The sequence below is a fragment of the Pipistrellus kuhlii genome, unplaced genomic scaffold (genome assembly GCF_014108245.1).
Source record: "Pipistrellus kuhlii isolate mPipKuh1 unplaced genomic scaffold, mPipKuh1.p scaffold_m20_p_5, whole genome shotgun sequence".
Classification (NCBI taxonomy): domain Eukaryota; kingdom Metazoa; phylum Chordata; class Mammalia; order Chiroptera; family Vespertilionidae; genus Pipistrellus; species Pipistrellus kuhlii.
In genome coordinates, this window is record NW_023425551.1 from 16,434,546 (window position 1) to 16,452,202 (window position 17,657).

General features: G+C 35.7%; 1 protein-coding gene across 4 annotated transcripts in view; it reads right to left on the minus strand.

Annotated features, from left to right (window-relative positions):
* Positions 1 to 1,164: 1,164 nt before the first annotated feature.
* STX7 (syntaxin 7) overlaps positions 1,165 to 17,657 on the minus strand; it is a 47,816-nt gene continuing 31,323 nt past the window's right edge. For 2 of the 4 annotated variants that reach the window (XM_036414324.1, XM_036414323.2), the window contains 8 exons: positions 14,296 to 14,365; positions 12,088 to 12,181; positions 11,248 to 11,385; positions 9,870 to 9,922; positions 9,255 to 9,351; positions 8,024 to 8,096; positions 6,426 to 6,508; positions 1,165 to 2,905 (listed from right to left, as the gene is read on the minus strand). In XM_036414324.1, the coding sequence (XP_036270217.1) occupies positions 2,816 to 2,905; positions 6,426 to 6,508; positions 8,024 to 8,096; positions 9,255 to 9,351; positions 9,870 to 9,922; positions 11,248 to 11,385; positions 12,088 to 12,181; positions 14,296 to 14,365 (698 nt within the window). In that variant the 3' untranslated portion in view covers positions 1,165 to 2,815. Of the gene's footprint in view, positions 2,906 to 3,669; positions 3,790 to 6,425; positions 6,509 to 7,763; positions 7,908 to 8,023; positions 8,097 to 9,254; positions 9,352 to 9,869; positions 9,923 to 11,247; positions 11,386 to 12,087; positions 12,182 to 14,295; positions 14,366 to 17,657 lie in introns of those variants that run through there. The other 2 variants (XM_036414325.2, XM_036414326.2) reach the window with 2 other exon arrangements.

Below are 17,657 nucleotides of genomic sequence, written 5' to 3' on the forward strand. Positions count from 1 at the left end.
ACTGGTGGTATTCAAAACACTTTATTGTGTAGAAAATTTTACCATTTTTAACAAAAGCAGTGAAGACCCTGTAGGACTCAGTGGCAATCGTTCCACGGCGCAGTGTTCTCAATCAAGGATGCAGATGCTGCCATGGGAACGGGGCATGCTCAGTGGCCTGATTCCAGGTGCTGTTCCCAAGGTTTGCTGTCCTAGATTGAGTTCCATCTGTATCCAGATCTACATATTTTTTGGAGTGATCCCATGCCCACTAAAAAAACAACAACCTGCATTATGTTGAAATGACACCAATTATTCTTTTACCATCAATCACTGCAAAACGAAAACATTTTCATAATATTTAATAACCAATACAATGGCCAAATACTTCATGCCACACTGTCATTCAACTTAAAAATAGAGGCTGGTTAACCTCAGTCTGCGTCATCCAGCATGTCTTTGGAGCACATTGAAATAAACAATATGTGTCATTTGATAAGGAAACTTCTTCAGTTTCAGACTCAGTTTGCCTCAAACAATTCCGATATGTTGACAGTCATTAAAACAACTCTAATTTTATTTTCTATAGTGTAAGCTTTGCCACCTTTCAAAGAGATTTTAAAATCTAAAGAAAATATATATTAAAAAACAAAACAAAACAAAACTGTTTGGCTCAGTGGATATAAAGTGTCAGCTTGTGGACTAAAGGATCCCAGGTTTGATTCCAGCCAAGGACACATGCCTGGGTTGTGGGCTTGATTTCGGCCTCCCCCCCCTCCAGTAGGGGGCAGGCAGGAGGCAGCCTACCAATGATTCTTATCACTGATGTTTCTATCTCTCTATCCCTCTCCCTTCCTCTCTGAAATATATATATATAAAGGAAAACTTCAAAAATTTTAAAATTTTGCCCTAAGTGGTTTGGCTGGGTGGATAGAGCGTAGGCCTGTGGACTGAAGGGTCCCAGGCTTGATTCTGGTCAAGGGCATGTACCTTGGTTGCAGGCACATCCCCAGTAGGAGGTGTGCAGGAGGCAGCTGATCAATGTTTCTTTCTCAAAGATGTCTCTAACTCTCTATCCATCTCCCTTCCTCTCTGTAAAAAAAAAAAAAAAAAAAAAAAAAAAAAAAAATCAATAAAATATATATTAAAAAAACATTCTAAAATTTTGGCGACTGCAATCCTTTATTTTTTTCTAATCAAGACTTTTATTTCTATTCCAAATATTTTGTGCAAATTTCCCCCTTCAAAATTAATGATTCTTAAAAAAAACGCAAGTCACCGAAGTTCCTAGTTTTAGTCACTGATTTGTGTTCCAGTTAAAATCACTGATAAATTATTAAACTTTAAATAATGGTGCTAACATCATGCCAAAAAATTAAGTGCTTTTGCTGTTCTTGGGAACTTACCATAAAATAAATAAAGGCAATGATAATAATCTTTATCAAGTACAACTGTGGCAAAAACAAAACAAAAAACCCCACACAACTGAAGTGATCTGTGACGCCAACGGGACTTCCACAGCCATAGATGCTGGGTGTGACAGGAAACTGCAGGCTCTCCTGCACTTACAAAGAACAAGTCTGGTGGGCTCGCACTGACTTCCGAGCAGGTAGGAAGCATGAGTTCTCCCTGCATCACCCATCACCTAGTATACACCTATTTAGCTGTGTGTCTATTGTTCCCACTTGAAGCTCATAGCTTGCCAAAGAGAACGCTGCCTTTGCTATCAAACTGCTATATAAGAACATTATAAAATACAAACTAAGATAATCCTCTTTACAGTATTCAGATTAGTGCATTAAAACAGTATTGACTTTAAAAAGGCAAGTGAGTTAATTGGCAAACACCAATTTTTTTTTCTCTCCAGTGATGATGGTACAAAATGGTACTCAGGGTAAACACTATATTTTAAGTGTTGGGTGCCAAAAAACAGAAATTGTGGAACAGTTACTTCCCCAATAATTTTGACCTCAGGATACAAATGTGGCCATTGTTCTACAGGATGTAAGGAAAAAAATCATTAATTTTCATTATAATAGCTGTGGAAATGCACAGCAGAGTTACAGGTTGGGATCTTTAGAATTCTAGCACAATAGGTATTGATTTGTCTACTCTCCTTCCACATCACATCAAACATTTAAAGTGACTACACATTCCCCAGTAAATGTCAGGTTTAAACAGAGCCTATGTAAAAACAATCTACCCTTCTTCCTTTTCACTAGGCAATCTACAGCAAATGCTTAACATATACACATCAGGTATTTGAAACATTTCACTGACTTTATTCAGAGTAATCAAGGGTCTTAAGACAAGACAACAGTAAAAGTTGAATAGATAATTGTGCTGGTGTAAACCAGAAAAAAAAAAAAAAAGCCAACAGAAACAGGTTAATTTGTTTTAAGTTTTTGAGAATATTTCCTCTGCTGGCCATAATTCAAATTAAATTTGAGATTTTTAATTGAAGTAACACAAGTCTGGGTGCATGTTACACTGAGACAGATGCCCACAGGACACACATATACACCTTTAAACTTATTAATTCCAAAAATCAAGTCAACATGATAAATAAATTATACATGAAGGACATATACAATGTGGGCAAACAAACTAAGAGTTATTAGACCAAAAATCATGGAAGTTATGCCCAGCACTGATATTTAGAAAAACTTTCAGTATTAGGAAATAACATATTTGATCCAAAGGAAAATTTCCCCCAAATAAAAAGTATGGGAGCCGTCCTTTATGCAACACCTTTAAAATAATAAAAAACCATGATTTCAGGAACTTTCCTACATAATTTAGATAACTCAATGCAACAGCGTGCTCCTTCATAATTTTAGCCTTTCACTCCCCATATGACACCAATAATTACAATTCCGATGACAAGGAGAGAAATGATGATGCAGATGGTTTTTCTGGATTTGCGCTGCAGATGCAAAAACAAAAACATGTTTACAAATGTAGAGAAGACATTGCCATAGCAACTGAAAATTACTTGTTTCCTTTCTAGAGTAAAATTCCCCTCAAATTCTTGGCTGTACTTTTTTGCTTCTTAAAGATTTCTTCAATTCACATGGAACTATTTTTTCAAAAATATTTTTCTTGAGTGACTGGGACAAGGGGTAATCATTCAACTTTTGTCGGTATTTTTTCTGGAGTAGAAGACACAGGAAAACAAAAACTACTGATTTAAAGCGTTTAGACTGAGGTTATCTATTGATATATATAAAAACAAAGAACAGCTTAAAAGCTTAGAAATTTTATAACTTTCATCAAAAAGATGTTCTTATAAAAAAGTGTGCTTCAAATTGCCAGTTATAGAAATTGTCACAGGGATATAAAGTATAGCACAGGAAATATAGTCAATAGTATTATAATAAATATATGTTAGTGTTAGATGGGTACTAGACTTATTGCGGTGATCACTCCATAAGGTATATAAATATCTAATCACTATGTTGTATATCTGAAATTAATATAATATCAACTATAATTGAAAAATACATTTTTTTTAAAACAGCTGTTCTTCAAAATGAGTTCTCTGAAAATGTTAGCAAGTATAAATGTTGAACAATTTTTTCCCAAGATTAATTTATTAGTTTCCAAAATCATTCTCATTCTTTCATATTCATGAAAACTGCATTCAAAATCTCAACGTACAAATAAAAAAAAACAAAGAGGCAAAAACAATTAAGATACAGTCATTTAAAATATAAAGGTTTATTCCATTCTTCATTCCTGGCCCAGTTGTAGATTTCTATATTTCTTAGTGGCTTGTGTATCTCACAGCAGCATGCAGGAATCCTTTTTCTTGCAAAGTAGAAAAATTTGTAAATTTACTTTGTGTCAACCAGAAATGTTGTTTCTTTTTTTTTTTTTTTTTTTTTTTAAATATATTTTATTGATTTTTTACAGAGAGGAGGAGAGAGGGATAGAGAGCTAGAAACGTCGATGAGAGAGAAACATCGACCAGCTGCCTCCCGCACACCCCCTACCGGGGATGTGCCCGCAACCAAGGTACATGCCCTTGACCGGAATCGAGCCCGGGACCCTTCAGTCCGCAGACCGACGCTCTACCACTGAGCCAAACCGGTTTCGGCAGAAATGTTGTTTCTGACTCTGAAGTTACCCTGAAAATGGTGAATACTTTCAGTATTCCATATATTCATCTAATTTTTCAACTGAATACTCCTTATTTATAAAACATAATTCCTCTACAGTTTCAATATCATGCTTACATATTTCCCCCAGGCCCCACTTGGTCACCCCAGACAGGTGTAATGCACCTTTAAGAACAGTCACAGGTATGCATTCTACTACAGTACGGCTGTTACCGGGGGATCCTCCCTAGGGTCGGGTGGTGAGGCTCTTTGGGGTGCTGCCGTGGTAAGAGCCTTTATTGCCTTCTTTTATGCTCATGGTCCACCCAACCTATTTAAAAGCGCCCTATTTTGCAAAGGCAGCAGTTTACTATCAAAGCTCCAAGTAGGACTACTGGAAAGAGGCTCTTTTCCTGGGACCTGTGTTACATGGCTCTTTTCTCCTCCCTCAGGGCCTCCCGAGTTAAGCAAGAAGGCAGCTCCAGTTTTGGAGGTGCAGCCTGGGAAGATGTGTTTCTTTTCCCAGGGAGGCTGCAGGCTTTCCCTTGCACAGGAAGAGGAAAAGTAAAACTTTTATATATATCTACATTCCCCCAAAGCCCAAAAGCCAAATGAAATAATAGGTAAGCCCAGTCACTGATGAATCCTGCTACACACTACGTTTGAGCAGTTGTAACTGTTGGCATTTACAGATTACCCTGTGCGTAACTATTTGTGAGAAATACAGTCTATGACATAATGATGTTAATTCTTCAGCGGGGCATATCTGAATCACATGCAAAAGGACAGTAAATATGCATTACTCCATCAGTGAATACAACTGGCTGTAACTCAGCATCTCTATACAGCTTCATTGTTCTCTATATATCAATGAATATGCAGTGATCTGTCCAGTGATAAAATGACATTGACATTAAAGGAACTTTAATAATTAGTGAGAAAAGTAAAAAGCAACTGGAAATATCTAAGATGGTACAAATCTTAGCTATTTTATAAGAAGGTAACAAGGTCTGGGAAAATAATTATGGACAACAACAAAAATGAAGGTTTGAAAGAGAAGTCAAATCTTTAGGTGGGACTTAGTGGTTTCTAAAAAGCCTGGCCTTTTTTCCTTTAGAAATTGAAGGTGTACATATTAAACAATATATTGATAGTGCATGGTCCTCATATGCATATAGTACTTTAAACATACTTTATATTTGACACATACATATGGACTCCTCATATTAACCTGATTTACTTAAGAAATCAATTTACTCCTAGTGAAGGGCCTGCTGAATGCTGCCAGAATACCTAATACCTAATAGTCAAGGACAATGAATTCAGTGAAACCCCGGTTCTCAAATTTAATCTGTTCTAGAAGGTTTTTGAGAAGCAATTTGTTAAAAAACTGAATCATTTTTCCCCATTAGAAATAATGATCACTAAAGATTATTTTCATCTTTCTTATATATAATATATGTCTAAAGTACTGTTTAATCTATAAACAAACACTTCTTATACTTATCGGACCACCCCTCCTAGCCTTAAAGGAGTCACGTTCAGCACTCAGTCCAGGCGTGCCTTCCAGGTCAGCATGCAGCATATCACTGCCTCCGAAATGCTATCACCGGCTAACTGCTTTTCCTTCATCCAAATCAACAGCAGTTTGCTACCTCTTCCATTGCCTGTGATTACTGTTTCTTTACACCCTTAGCAATATTAGCACTCCTTATGTTTTAAAACTGATTTCACAGCAACAAAAGCATTTTCTCTGTTGTTTGCTGCATGAGAGACGCTTTCTGTCTTGCTGAGGTATCAGTATGAAAGGGTTGTCTGGTTGAAAAAGAAGTTTGGTAACTTCAACAACCGAGACATTTTTCTGTGAACAAACTTGTTTGAGAACTGAATTGTTCGAGATGGGAGATGTCCAAGAAACGAGGTTTGAATGTATGATCTCCACAGGACCTGAAGAGATCTCTGTAGGACAAAAGTTCTTGCTTCTTCAGTCCACAGTGTCATTGACAAGAAGGGAAGAGAAGATGGAGGGGAACAGTGAGAAACAGGCTGTCCAAGAGGTTCTGGGTTGGAATGTCACGGTGACATCAGAGCCTGTCAGAAAAGCCTGGCATTCCTGCCCTATTGTTCCCCTCAGGAGGCCAACCATTGAAGTTCCTATTCTTGTGGCCACGATTCTAGTTCGACCCTGAAACATCCAGGCTCACTGCAGTTTACACTGACTGGCATATTTCTGACCTGTCTTCCATGGGATTTTCAACTTCCACTTTACACCTGATCACTCACACTCACACTCACTCACACAATTAAAAGTCCAGTTATAAGACAATTTACTCGAGTTAGTATTACCTGATAATCTGATGCCCTCGACAGCTGCTGGTTTGCTTGCTGAACGTGCACCTCTGCATTTTCGACGTTGGCTTCTATGCTATCTATAAGACAAAACACATCCGCACCGCTGTGAGCACATGTTGATGCTACAGTGAGAGAGCTGCACGAGTCACTCAAGGTAAGATCAAACGTGTTCTTTATCCAAAGTTTAATATTACCATCTGATCCAAGGCAATGCAATTGCTCACCTGGATCCCTGAAATAGCCCTGTGAGTTTCTAGAGCAGTGGTCGGCAAACCGTGGTTCAAGAGCCACATGCGGCTCTTTGGCCCCTTGAGTTTTTAGCAAAGGCCCAGCTTAGGAGTACCCTAATTAAGTTATTGTAATAACAATGTACCTACCTATATAGTTTAAGTTTAAAAAATTTGGCTCTCAAAAGAAATTTCAATCATTGTACTGTTGATATTTGGCTCTGTTGACTAATGAGTTTGCTGACTACTGTATTATGGTGAGAGAAGAGACTTAGAATGGACAAATAATAGTTCTATTGACTACATAGATTCTAGTATGTCAATGGAATGAATTCAGAAAGCATATTAAATGTGTGTATATATATTCATATTTCTCAGGATCCTGATCAATGCTGACAATGACACCATTTAAGATTCACTATCACATTTAAAACTTAAAGGAAGCCTTAGTCAATGGTTTATTTTTAAGAAATTTTAAAAAAGAATTCTAAGTAATACTACTAAATAAATCTACCAAAACTTCTCAAGATGAATGATGGGGCAAATAGCTTCCTACCCCCTCTAATCTAAATGCAAAGATCGAGCACACAATTATAAATAGCACTTGAAACCGGTTTGGCTCAGCGGTAGAACGTTGGTCCCAGGTTTGATTCCGGTCAAGGGCATGTACTATGGTTGCAGGCACATCCCCGGTAGGGGGTATGCAAGAGGCAGCTGGTCAATGTTTCTCTCTCATTGACGTTTCTAGTTCTCTAACTCTCTCCCTTCCTCTCTATAAATAGCACAAATTTTCCCAAAAGTCCTTATTGTGATGAGAATTAGATTGGGATAAGATCAGAGGTCCTGGAAATGAGTTAGAAAGACAATTCTCCTGGTGCCTTCCAAGATCTCAGCAGGAGGCCTGATTAAATTGGAGTATTCTAAAAAAAAAATTAGTCTGGTCAATTCAACCATTTGGAGCCAAAAGTGAGATCTGTTTTTGTGTTTGTATGTTTCTTAAAAAAAACAACATATTTTTATTGATTACAAAGAGGAAAGGAGAGGCAGAGAGAGAGAGAGAGAACCATCAATGATGACAGAGAATTCCCTACTGGGGATTTGGCTACAACCTGGGCATGTGCCTTTGTCCGGATCGAACCCAGGACACTTCAGTCCGCAGGCCAATGCTCTATCTACTGAACCAAACTGGCTAGGGTGAGATCTGTTTTAGATAATGCCAAGAGTGATGTTTCGTCTGCTATAATCAATGCTTTTGATTCCAGAGGAAAAAAGAAGAGGGAGCAGTTACTCTTGTTTGAGAAGTAACCACAGGTAAACTTCAGGTAGGTTGCTCACACCTCATGAAATCTAATCAGCAGGTCTTACCTATCACATCTCCTTGCTCATGAATCATCATTCCCAAATCTTTAAATATTTCATTAATATCCATAATATCAGCCTAAGAGAAAAAGGCACATATTATTAAAATCAGAAATTCAGTCCCCAATACACAGAAGGGGAAAATTAAAAACAAAACAAAACAAAACCGCCATACATAAACTTCAGAAACAACAAAAATTATTTTACTATAAGCAATCCCCAGGTAAGCAGAGCTTGAATAACTAACCAATTCCTAAAACAAGTTTGCAACATTAAAAAAATTAAGCACAGCAGGATGGAAATGAGGTATCTATATTAGGGAAGGGCTGTGGTTATCACTAAGTTTATATTATATAATCTGATTTGTTTTGTTATCACAAACATTAGTCTTGCTATTTCCTCACAAGGGCATCAAATATTCTTGTTATATTTCTAGTAAAAATATATACATCAATTTGACAACGTAAAAGAATAAAACATTAAGTGTGTGCAAATTTATGAAATGTGATGGATAAAAAAGTTATAAATTTACCTTTCTTCAATATATAATGCTATTATTTTTACCTAATTAAAGAGTAAAGTGTTGGCACTTTATTTAGGAGAGATGCGGCGATTTACATATGCATCCCTGTCTTAGTTTCCCCATCTAAATATGGTGATGGTAATGCCACTGTTAGCACTTCAGAGACTTATGAGAACTAAATGAGACAGTGAATATACAGAGCTTGTCACCATAGTCCTTGGCACATGCAAGCCCTCAACAAGCTGTAGCTATTGGTAGGTATTAGAAGCTCACCTTCTAGGGAGCATGTAGGCTTTAGATCTTTTGGACGTCATAAACATACTAAAGAGAAATAAAATACTTTTAAAGCCCTTGAAAGTCATTACACACGCAGATGAAATCATGTGCCATAGAAGACATCAGACTCCCTGAACAGACATTTACCTCCATGCTGATATTTTTCTCAATGCTAAAGGGGCCTGAGATGACTTAAAAGAATTAAAAAAAAAAAAAAAATGTTAAAGTAGAAGAGAGTATGTCCTCTCACCCAGGCACAGATTCTAAAGAAGTTTTATTTTTTAAAGAAATTTATTCTAATTTATATCAGAAATGCCACCAAATAGAAATCTTTATTTAGTTTCCTTTCTTAACCCCTCCTCCAGCATTAGGTATACATCTTGAGGACAAAGTCACTAAGAACAGGAAAGTCGTCTGACTCTGCAATGTAAAGCTTACTTCAAGTTGCCTAATAGAAGACTCTCTCTCATGGATAAGGCGGAGGTCATCCTCTGTAATTTCGTCATCTTGTACTTGCACTTGAGATTGAGTTTGGCTGATAAAAAGAAAAGAATACGGAAAAAAGAAAGACTGTATTAAAACAAATACTAAATAGAATATTTTTTAAAGTCAAAGAATTGCTTAAATTCTAAGAATATAACAGAAATATTCATCAAAGTTTATTCTTATTCCATATGATGGATACTATTTTTTTAGAGTTATGATATAATTATTGGAAGCTGTATTTGGCAGCTGGATATTTCTTTTTGGTTGACTTAGACCTCACACAAGTGAATATATCAAATGATCATTAAGCAATAATATTTATTTCGACAAATAATTATAAAATGTTATTCCTATATTGGAATAATTATATATATTTATAGATTATACAATAAATACTGACTCAAACCTTTTTTTCAAAGTTATTATTTGTTTCAATTTATAAGAAAATTTTTAAGTTAGTCATAATATAATATACTGAATAAAATTAAAACTATTCTAGGGATCATAATACATAAAATGTATTTGAATAAGTACCTTTTGATCTGTATCATGTTTTATACCGCTTACCTTTCCCACGATACAAGATTCTTGTCTTTTGCGCTCTCCTCAGGAAAACCACCCTGAATAATTTAGCAGAGAATAGATTGAGAAGGGGCAAGAAAAAAACGCACAACATCACAACATTCACATTTTCCCTTACAATAACCTAAACTGTTTTACATGTGCATGTGAATACTATATGTGTAAAGAAAAAAAAATTTTTTTCCCTAATATTGTAGGTCAACTACTTCAAATTATAATAATATTATGTCCTACGATGACATGGAGGGCACTCATTAAATATTTCTAAGAACATTTAATAAACATTAATTAAAATGTAATATAATCTTGGAAACTCTACATTAAGAAATAAGAAAATAGCCGAGACCGGTTTGGCTCAATGGATAGAGCAGTGTTTTTCAACCTTTTTTGGGCAAAGGCACACTTGTTTCATGAAAAAAATCACAAGGCACACCACCATTAGAAAATGTTAAAAAATTTAACTCTGTGCCTATATTGACTATATATAAAGTAATTCTCTTGAATAGGAATCAAATAAACACAAAGAAAGTATTTTATAATTACTTTATTATGAAATATTAAGTAAACAAAATAGTGAAAAATTATAAAATTCTTGTCTTGTCTGCACCTACGGCACACCAGGCAACATCAGTGTGCCGCGGAACAGCGGTTGAAAAACGCTGGGATAGAGCGTCGGCTTGGGGACTGAGGGGTCCCGGGTTCGATTCCGGTTAAGGGCATCTACGTTGGTTGCGGGCATGTCCCCAGTGAGGGGTGTGCAAAAGGCAGCTGATCGATGACTTTCTCATCGATGTTTCTAACTCTCTATCTCTCTCCCTTCCTCTCTGTACAAAATCAATAAAATATATTTTAAAAAAAGAAAAAAAGAAAAAAAAAATAAGAAAATAACTTGTGATAGTGTCTAAGGGAACTTTAAATTAGACTAAGTCAAAATTCTACTCTAAATTATCTGTTCATTTATTTTCTCCAAGTGAATATTCTTCAACATTTATACAATATATTCACTCTGTCCACTTCTACCTTCATACAACTCCAATGTAGAATGCTCTCTACACTAGCACAGTAACAGCTTCAGGTCCAGTAAGTGTGGGAATATTATTTAGGATTAAACACTGCTCTAATCTTTTCTGACAAAATATTTCTATATTTTTAACGTAATCTATAATAGTTTGTTCCATGACATGGACAAAATAACCGCAGTAATACATAACTATCATCCTTCTTAAAAACTGAGCAGAAACATTTCAACATTACTCAAGTCCTGACTTCTAAGCTTTATGACTTAAAAAACATGTCAATGTGGACTTTGGAGGGATCCCTAGAGTATCATGCTCATTTTTTACAATGCCTTTTAAATACTTACAGATACTCTGGAACTGGCTCTCACTCGGGCCACAAAGTCTTTCTCTTTCTCAGCAGCTTGCCTCTGGACCTTCTGAAAGTTGGTCAGTGATGTTGTGAACTCAGCCACTAAGCGGTCCTTCTGTATTTTCCTTTGACGCTAGAGGAAAGGGGAATAAAACACCTACTAGAATCAAGCTGTGAAGTTCTACAGAATTTGCAAAAGCAGTTTTACCACTAGCTGACTCTTTATTTAACCCTGAAATTCTCGCTCACTCTCCAATTATAGAATCTTACTAACTGACTCTCGACAGCATCCTGACAATATGTTCAAACACTGTATACATTTTTGCCTTGAGGCAGAAAGTCCATAATGCTGAAGTCCTTACCTTGAATTTTCATCCTAAAATCTGGGTCATGATTTTGAGGTTATTTTAAAGTAGTTCTCCTTTTTCCTTTTTAAAGGAAAATAAAACCTTATCCTTTTACCAAACTAAACGTCCACTAAGTAAGCAAGGAAATACATATGTGGCCCCAGGGCACCTCACATCTTGAATGTGTGCACGTTGGGTGAGGCCAGTCTGAGAAGGCCAGGAAACAATTACTCGGGAGGCATTTTCTGAGCACTTACTTAATTATGGGTCAGGGCAACTGCATGGAAATAATTTTTGCTTTATTGAACCACAGGATATTACCTGGGCAATTAAATATAGTTTTGTGTTCTGTGAACTAATCTCAAATAGAATCTCCGCTCCCCCCATCCCCCCTAATTTCCTTTCTAGCATAACAACTCAAAGATCCCATAAGACATTGGGTTCCTCTCACATTCAATGCATCAACAATGTGTTTTAAAGCTTGGTACCTGCTCACTGGGGGTGGTAGGCAGAGATCCAAACTCTTTAATGTACTTATCTGTTTCTTTAGCAAGTTGGTTAGTATACTGCTGCTTCTGTTGCCTAAAGAGAGAAGCACAGATTATAGAGAAAGAATGAATACTATTTCATTAAGCTATGACTCTGCCACTTGAATTAATCCTGATAAATAGTTTTATAAAAATCACTTTTCTACAGACTGCCTCAGAATGTCTAATAAAATTGTCAGAATCTACTCTTTGATAAATATTGAGTAAACATGACAGGGGAAGTTCTTTACTCACACAAGATGGGAAACCAAACTTTGAAGAAATAAGTATCAGTAGTCATTTAGAAGGGAAGATGACTCAAGCCAACTAGAGATTATGAGATGTCTGATGTTTGAGGCACTGCGGGTGTGGGAGTCTTTTATCTGCGTCCCACAGTTGGGAGGTCATCAGTTAGTAAAGAGGATTTGTTGCCTTAAACTTGGCCCAGTTCTCAGGTTTTAAGGTATATCTGGCCTCTCATATTTCTCTACCTGAGAATTTATAACCTACAAATACTTAAAAAGAGAAAAGGGGGAAAGGTAGTAAGTAATAGTTCAAATTTATTATTTAAGTTTACTGATGAAAAAAAATGGCATTTTTCCATAGAGTGTACAGGCCACAATAATAGAAGTAAATTATATCAGTATCTACATCTAACTTGCTAGCTAGCTTATAAAGTTAAAAGATTTCTAACTAAAGAACATGACACTAAAAAACATAATATTCATGTGATGCTTTATAAATTATATCAGTACTTCTCAGACATATTACATAACATCTCTCATTTTAAACACATATTAGTCACCACTTAGGATTCTTTAAAATAGAAAGATACTACAGAAGAATATGTTTACATACAGACATCTGCACTTGACCAATAAGGAAAAATTATACCTATTTCCTGAGTACCCTATTTTTAATATGCCTTTTTAAACCTTTAGAAAAAGTCATATAATTAAAATTCTAAAAAGAATACTTTAATGATATCTACATATTCAGAATCTATTATTAATGTTAGCAAAATATTGTAACTATTAAGAATTATGTGTTTCTATTTAATTTCATTCTAATAAATGATAGTTTATTATTTAGATTAGGGCATTTTTACCACTCTAACAACTATATTCAACATAGAAGTACAATATATATTAGAGATAACTGTAAATTCTTCAAATTGTAATTGATAAGAAATGAGAATTATTATTACCTATCTTTTAATTTCTTCCTCATTTTTTCCTTCAGAGCCAATGTTTGGCATATAACCCATTATATATATATATGTTACTTGAAATTTTCAGCTTTGTCTGTGTTGAGCTAAGATTTAAAACAGGTTCAGAATGATGTTGGGCAAATCATCAAACCCCGAGTGGACATAGTTTCCTTATAAGCAAAATGAAAATAGTTCTTTGATTTATTTCACCACAATCTTATAAGGTTCAGATGAGAAAATGTGCAAATAAAACACTCTGTAAAATCTATAACACCACAAAATACAACTGCTGTTCTTCTAACGGCATATTCATTTACTGAAATATGTGTTATATAAACATATTATATTTTTTAACAGAAACTAATGTTTCCTGAAATTCAAGTATGTTGGTATAAGTTTTTGGGAAATATCCCATATTGGATATGTATTTGATCTAAACCAAATAAAAATCTGGTCCCTGTAGCACTGTAGGGATGGGTAGCCATGGGACATAAATCACACACATGGAGAAACTTAGAGTACTAGTTTTCAAAAGCCATAAAAAGCAACCTATTTAAAAAGTATAAGAAAACCCATGTTCACTGACAATAGGGTGGTAAAGGCTTGGAGCAGGGGTGGCTTAGGAGAGGTCAATGGAGGGACAAAGGGACATATGTAATACTTCCAACAATAAAGATTTTTAAAATAAATAAAACTGGAAATTAAAAAAAAAAGCATAAGAAAAGTAACTAAAGAAGTTCTGCTTTGTATGGTAAGTCATATCTTTAAAAACAAACAAACATCTGTTTACTCTGGATAAGAAAAAATGTACACAAAAGCTTGGTACAAACGGGAGCAGAAATACCTTATTAATTTTCCATTGTTTTCTCCATTAAGCATAACACTACACACTATGAAAGGAATATAACAACAGTTATTGTTTCCCATTCTTCCTTTTTCTTGTTTAATTAAATACTTACAGCTGTTGCCTCAATTCAGGTGTATCTTGAGGTGTTCCAAGTTGATTCAGTGTCCTCTGTATTTCCACAGCTAGTATGATGGAAGATAAATGTACAATTGTTATATATGGTAGGGCAACAGAAAATAAGTTAGAAATTAATATAAGCAATTGGGAAGTGAGGAAAACAAAGATAAATATAGAAAACAGTTTAAAAAGTGAAATAAATGGTTTATTTGAATCCAATGAGTGATAATGAATTAATTTTCAAGAGGAAATTGTGTGGGGGCATTAACATAGCAAATTGCACTTAGGATCCAAAGGTATTATATTCTTTCCTCCCCCATCAGAACATTAGGCACAATGGCACATGGACTTTCGTTAAAAATTGCGAGAAAGATAATTGCAACAATTACACAATTCATTGGAATATAAATTTAAAGTAAATGAATTGTGGTTAATAAACGAGGGAGGAATAACAGAATTAGAAAAAAATCATTTTTCAATTACTGTGTAATAAGTGATTCAAGCAGATCATCAAAGGATGAGAAAATCACAGGATATTCACAAGACCTGAAATTATTACCACATAGATGGCATTCATTACGAAAGAGCTCACTTATGAGAGGTAAATTTGTAGCTTAAATCGAATAATCACATTTAGCACCACTAATGGCACAAACTGGCACTAAGAGCCTCCTGACAATGCGGTAAGAAAGTCACAGTAGAGCCGAAGCAGGTTTGGCTCAGTGGTAGAGCATCAGTCTGCCGACTGAAAGGTCCAGGGTTCGATTCCGGTCAGGGGCATGTACCTTGGTTGCGGGCACATCCCCAGTAGGGGGTGAGTAAGAGGCAGCTGATCGTTGATTCTCTTTCATAGATGTTTCTAGCTCTCTATCCCTCTCTCTTCCTCTCTGTAAAAATCAGTAAAATATAATTAAAGAAAAAAAAAGTCACAGTAGGACCTATGCGTTTTTCTTGCCAAAATATTTAACCTGCATCTAATCATGAGAAAGAAATCAGATAACTTACAAAAATAGTGGCCTGGATTTTTAAAACGTCAATGCTACAAAAGGAAAAAAATTAAAAGCAGGCAAGCTTTTTAAATTAAACAATAGAAGAGCCCAAAATAATAAAGTATGCAAAAGGTAGTGTGATTTTTCACTAACTTATAAATCAGGGTGGGAAATGCTATAAAAGATTGAGGGGACAATTGAAGAAGTTGAATTTGGAGTGAAGGATAGCAAACAAATGTTGAAAAACTTCAACAATTGGTGAACCCAGGTGAAGGTACATAAAAAGCTCAGTATACTATAATTTTAATTTTCTATAGGTTTAAAATACTTAACAGTTAAAAATCAAGGATTTAAAATTCATGCTAAGCTCACAAACCAGAAGTCTATAACCAATGCAATTAAAAAAAAAAAAAAAAAAAAAAAAAAAAGCTCTCTTCACAATAGGGGAGATTACCTAGTTTGACATGTATACATGGAATGCCAAGTAGAAATTCGTTGAAAATCCAGCTTAAGAACTAGAGAAAAATAATCCAATCCACCCATACTTTTCATTTAAAATACATGGTTTACTTATATAGCTTACATGCTTTTAAATAGTCATTATTTATTTATGGGATGAAGGGAAGGATTGCATTCCAAAACACAGGATAACTTTTGTTCACTGAGGATGATGTAATGATCACAGCTTTCAAATCGGAGTTGGAAAGTATAAATACTGAAGAGGAATCATATAGCATATAGCAATTGTTAACCACCCAACTAGTTTCAAAGGAATCTCTTTTGCTTTGATTTTGGCAGATTTTCCTTTTGCAGGGTAGAGAATTCTTGTTTGCTGTTTTTAACTTATGCTTGCAATTAGCTATATATTTTCTTTTTACCTCAACAGATTTTCTTGGAATATCTTTTAGAGATTTAAAGCTATTTTTTATTTTTATTTTTTCAAGTGTGTTGGTCAGACTAATTGAAGTGCAGACCTCTAAAGGATAAAGGCAGGCATTGACCTCGTCTCTTGTCTTTTTAAAAAGTCCTATTAAGCCAAAACCGGTTTGGCTCAATGGATAGAGCGTCGGCTTGGGGACTGAAGGGTCCCGGGTTTGATTCCGGTCAAGGGCATGTACCTTGGTTGCGGGCATATCCCCAGTAGGGGGTGTGCAAGAGGCAGCTGATTGATGACTCTCTTTCATTGATGTTTCTAACTCTCTATCTCTCTCCCTTCCTCTCTGTACAAAATCAATAAAATATATATATTTTTTAAAATAAAAAGCCCTATTAAGCCATGGGCAGGTTGGAGCGCCATACACCAAAAGGTTGTGGCTTCAATTCTCTGTAGGGCATGTACTTACATTACGGGTTTGATCCCAGTCAAGTGAGAATAGGAGGCAACTGATCCATATTTCTAACATCTATTTATCTCCCTCTCTCCTCTTTCAAATCAATAAACATATGTTCAGGTGAGAATAAAATTTTTTTAAGTATATGATTTTCTAACCACTGTGCTGTATACCTGAAACTAATACAAAATATTGAATATAAATGATAACTGAAAAAAAAACTATTAAAAAAAAAAACAAACTATCACCCACCCAAAAAAGAATTTCAACTGCTTCTGAAAGGCCCAGTGGGAGCCTAAATACCCCAAGCAGTATTCCCCTAGTTTATTTTTTTCAAACAGACAGACTCAGCAGCCCCAGTTTTAATGCTTTCTGCCTACAGGTTAGGGAAAGGAAGAGAAAACTGAAACCCCCTGCACTCTAACAAAACAGTGAACCAAGAGCGACTCCAATCCCTATGTCCTTGCTCAGAAATGCCACCAAAAACCTGTCAAGCTGAGTGTGGTGATACCCCTCCTAGTCCCATTTATTGGTCCGCCTGCAGGATGCAGAAAGTAAGTCAGGATGGCTAGCAGAGCCCTAGTCGATAGTAACTCCAATTGACAAGCTCTTCAAAATGGGACATTGAACACAGACCATCACAAATTCTGGTATCTTGTGTAGACCTGTTGATACCATTTAAGTTCGCTTTACTCTATCCTACAAGAAATAGAAAACATGAGGAGTATGCTTTCAGTTGGTCCCTTATCTGTATGGATTGTTGGCATACTCCTGCAAAGCAAATGACAAATTGCTTTTCTTTAGTCTCAATACAAATAGGGAACAGTGCTTGGTGAGAATTATGCTGCTCCAAGCCATTTTACTAAATGCCCCAAAAGGTGGCCAGCTCTGGCTTAAACTCCTCCAAAGAAACTGCAATCCAGCTAGTTCAAGTGCTAGTACAAGTAGCTCCACAACTTGGCGTTAATGACCCCATTAATCCAATGGTAGCTGAAATGCCTGTTTATTACCGGGATGCTGTATAAAACCAGTCCCAA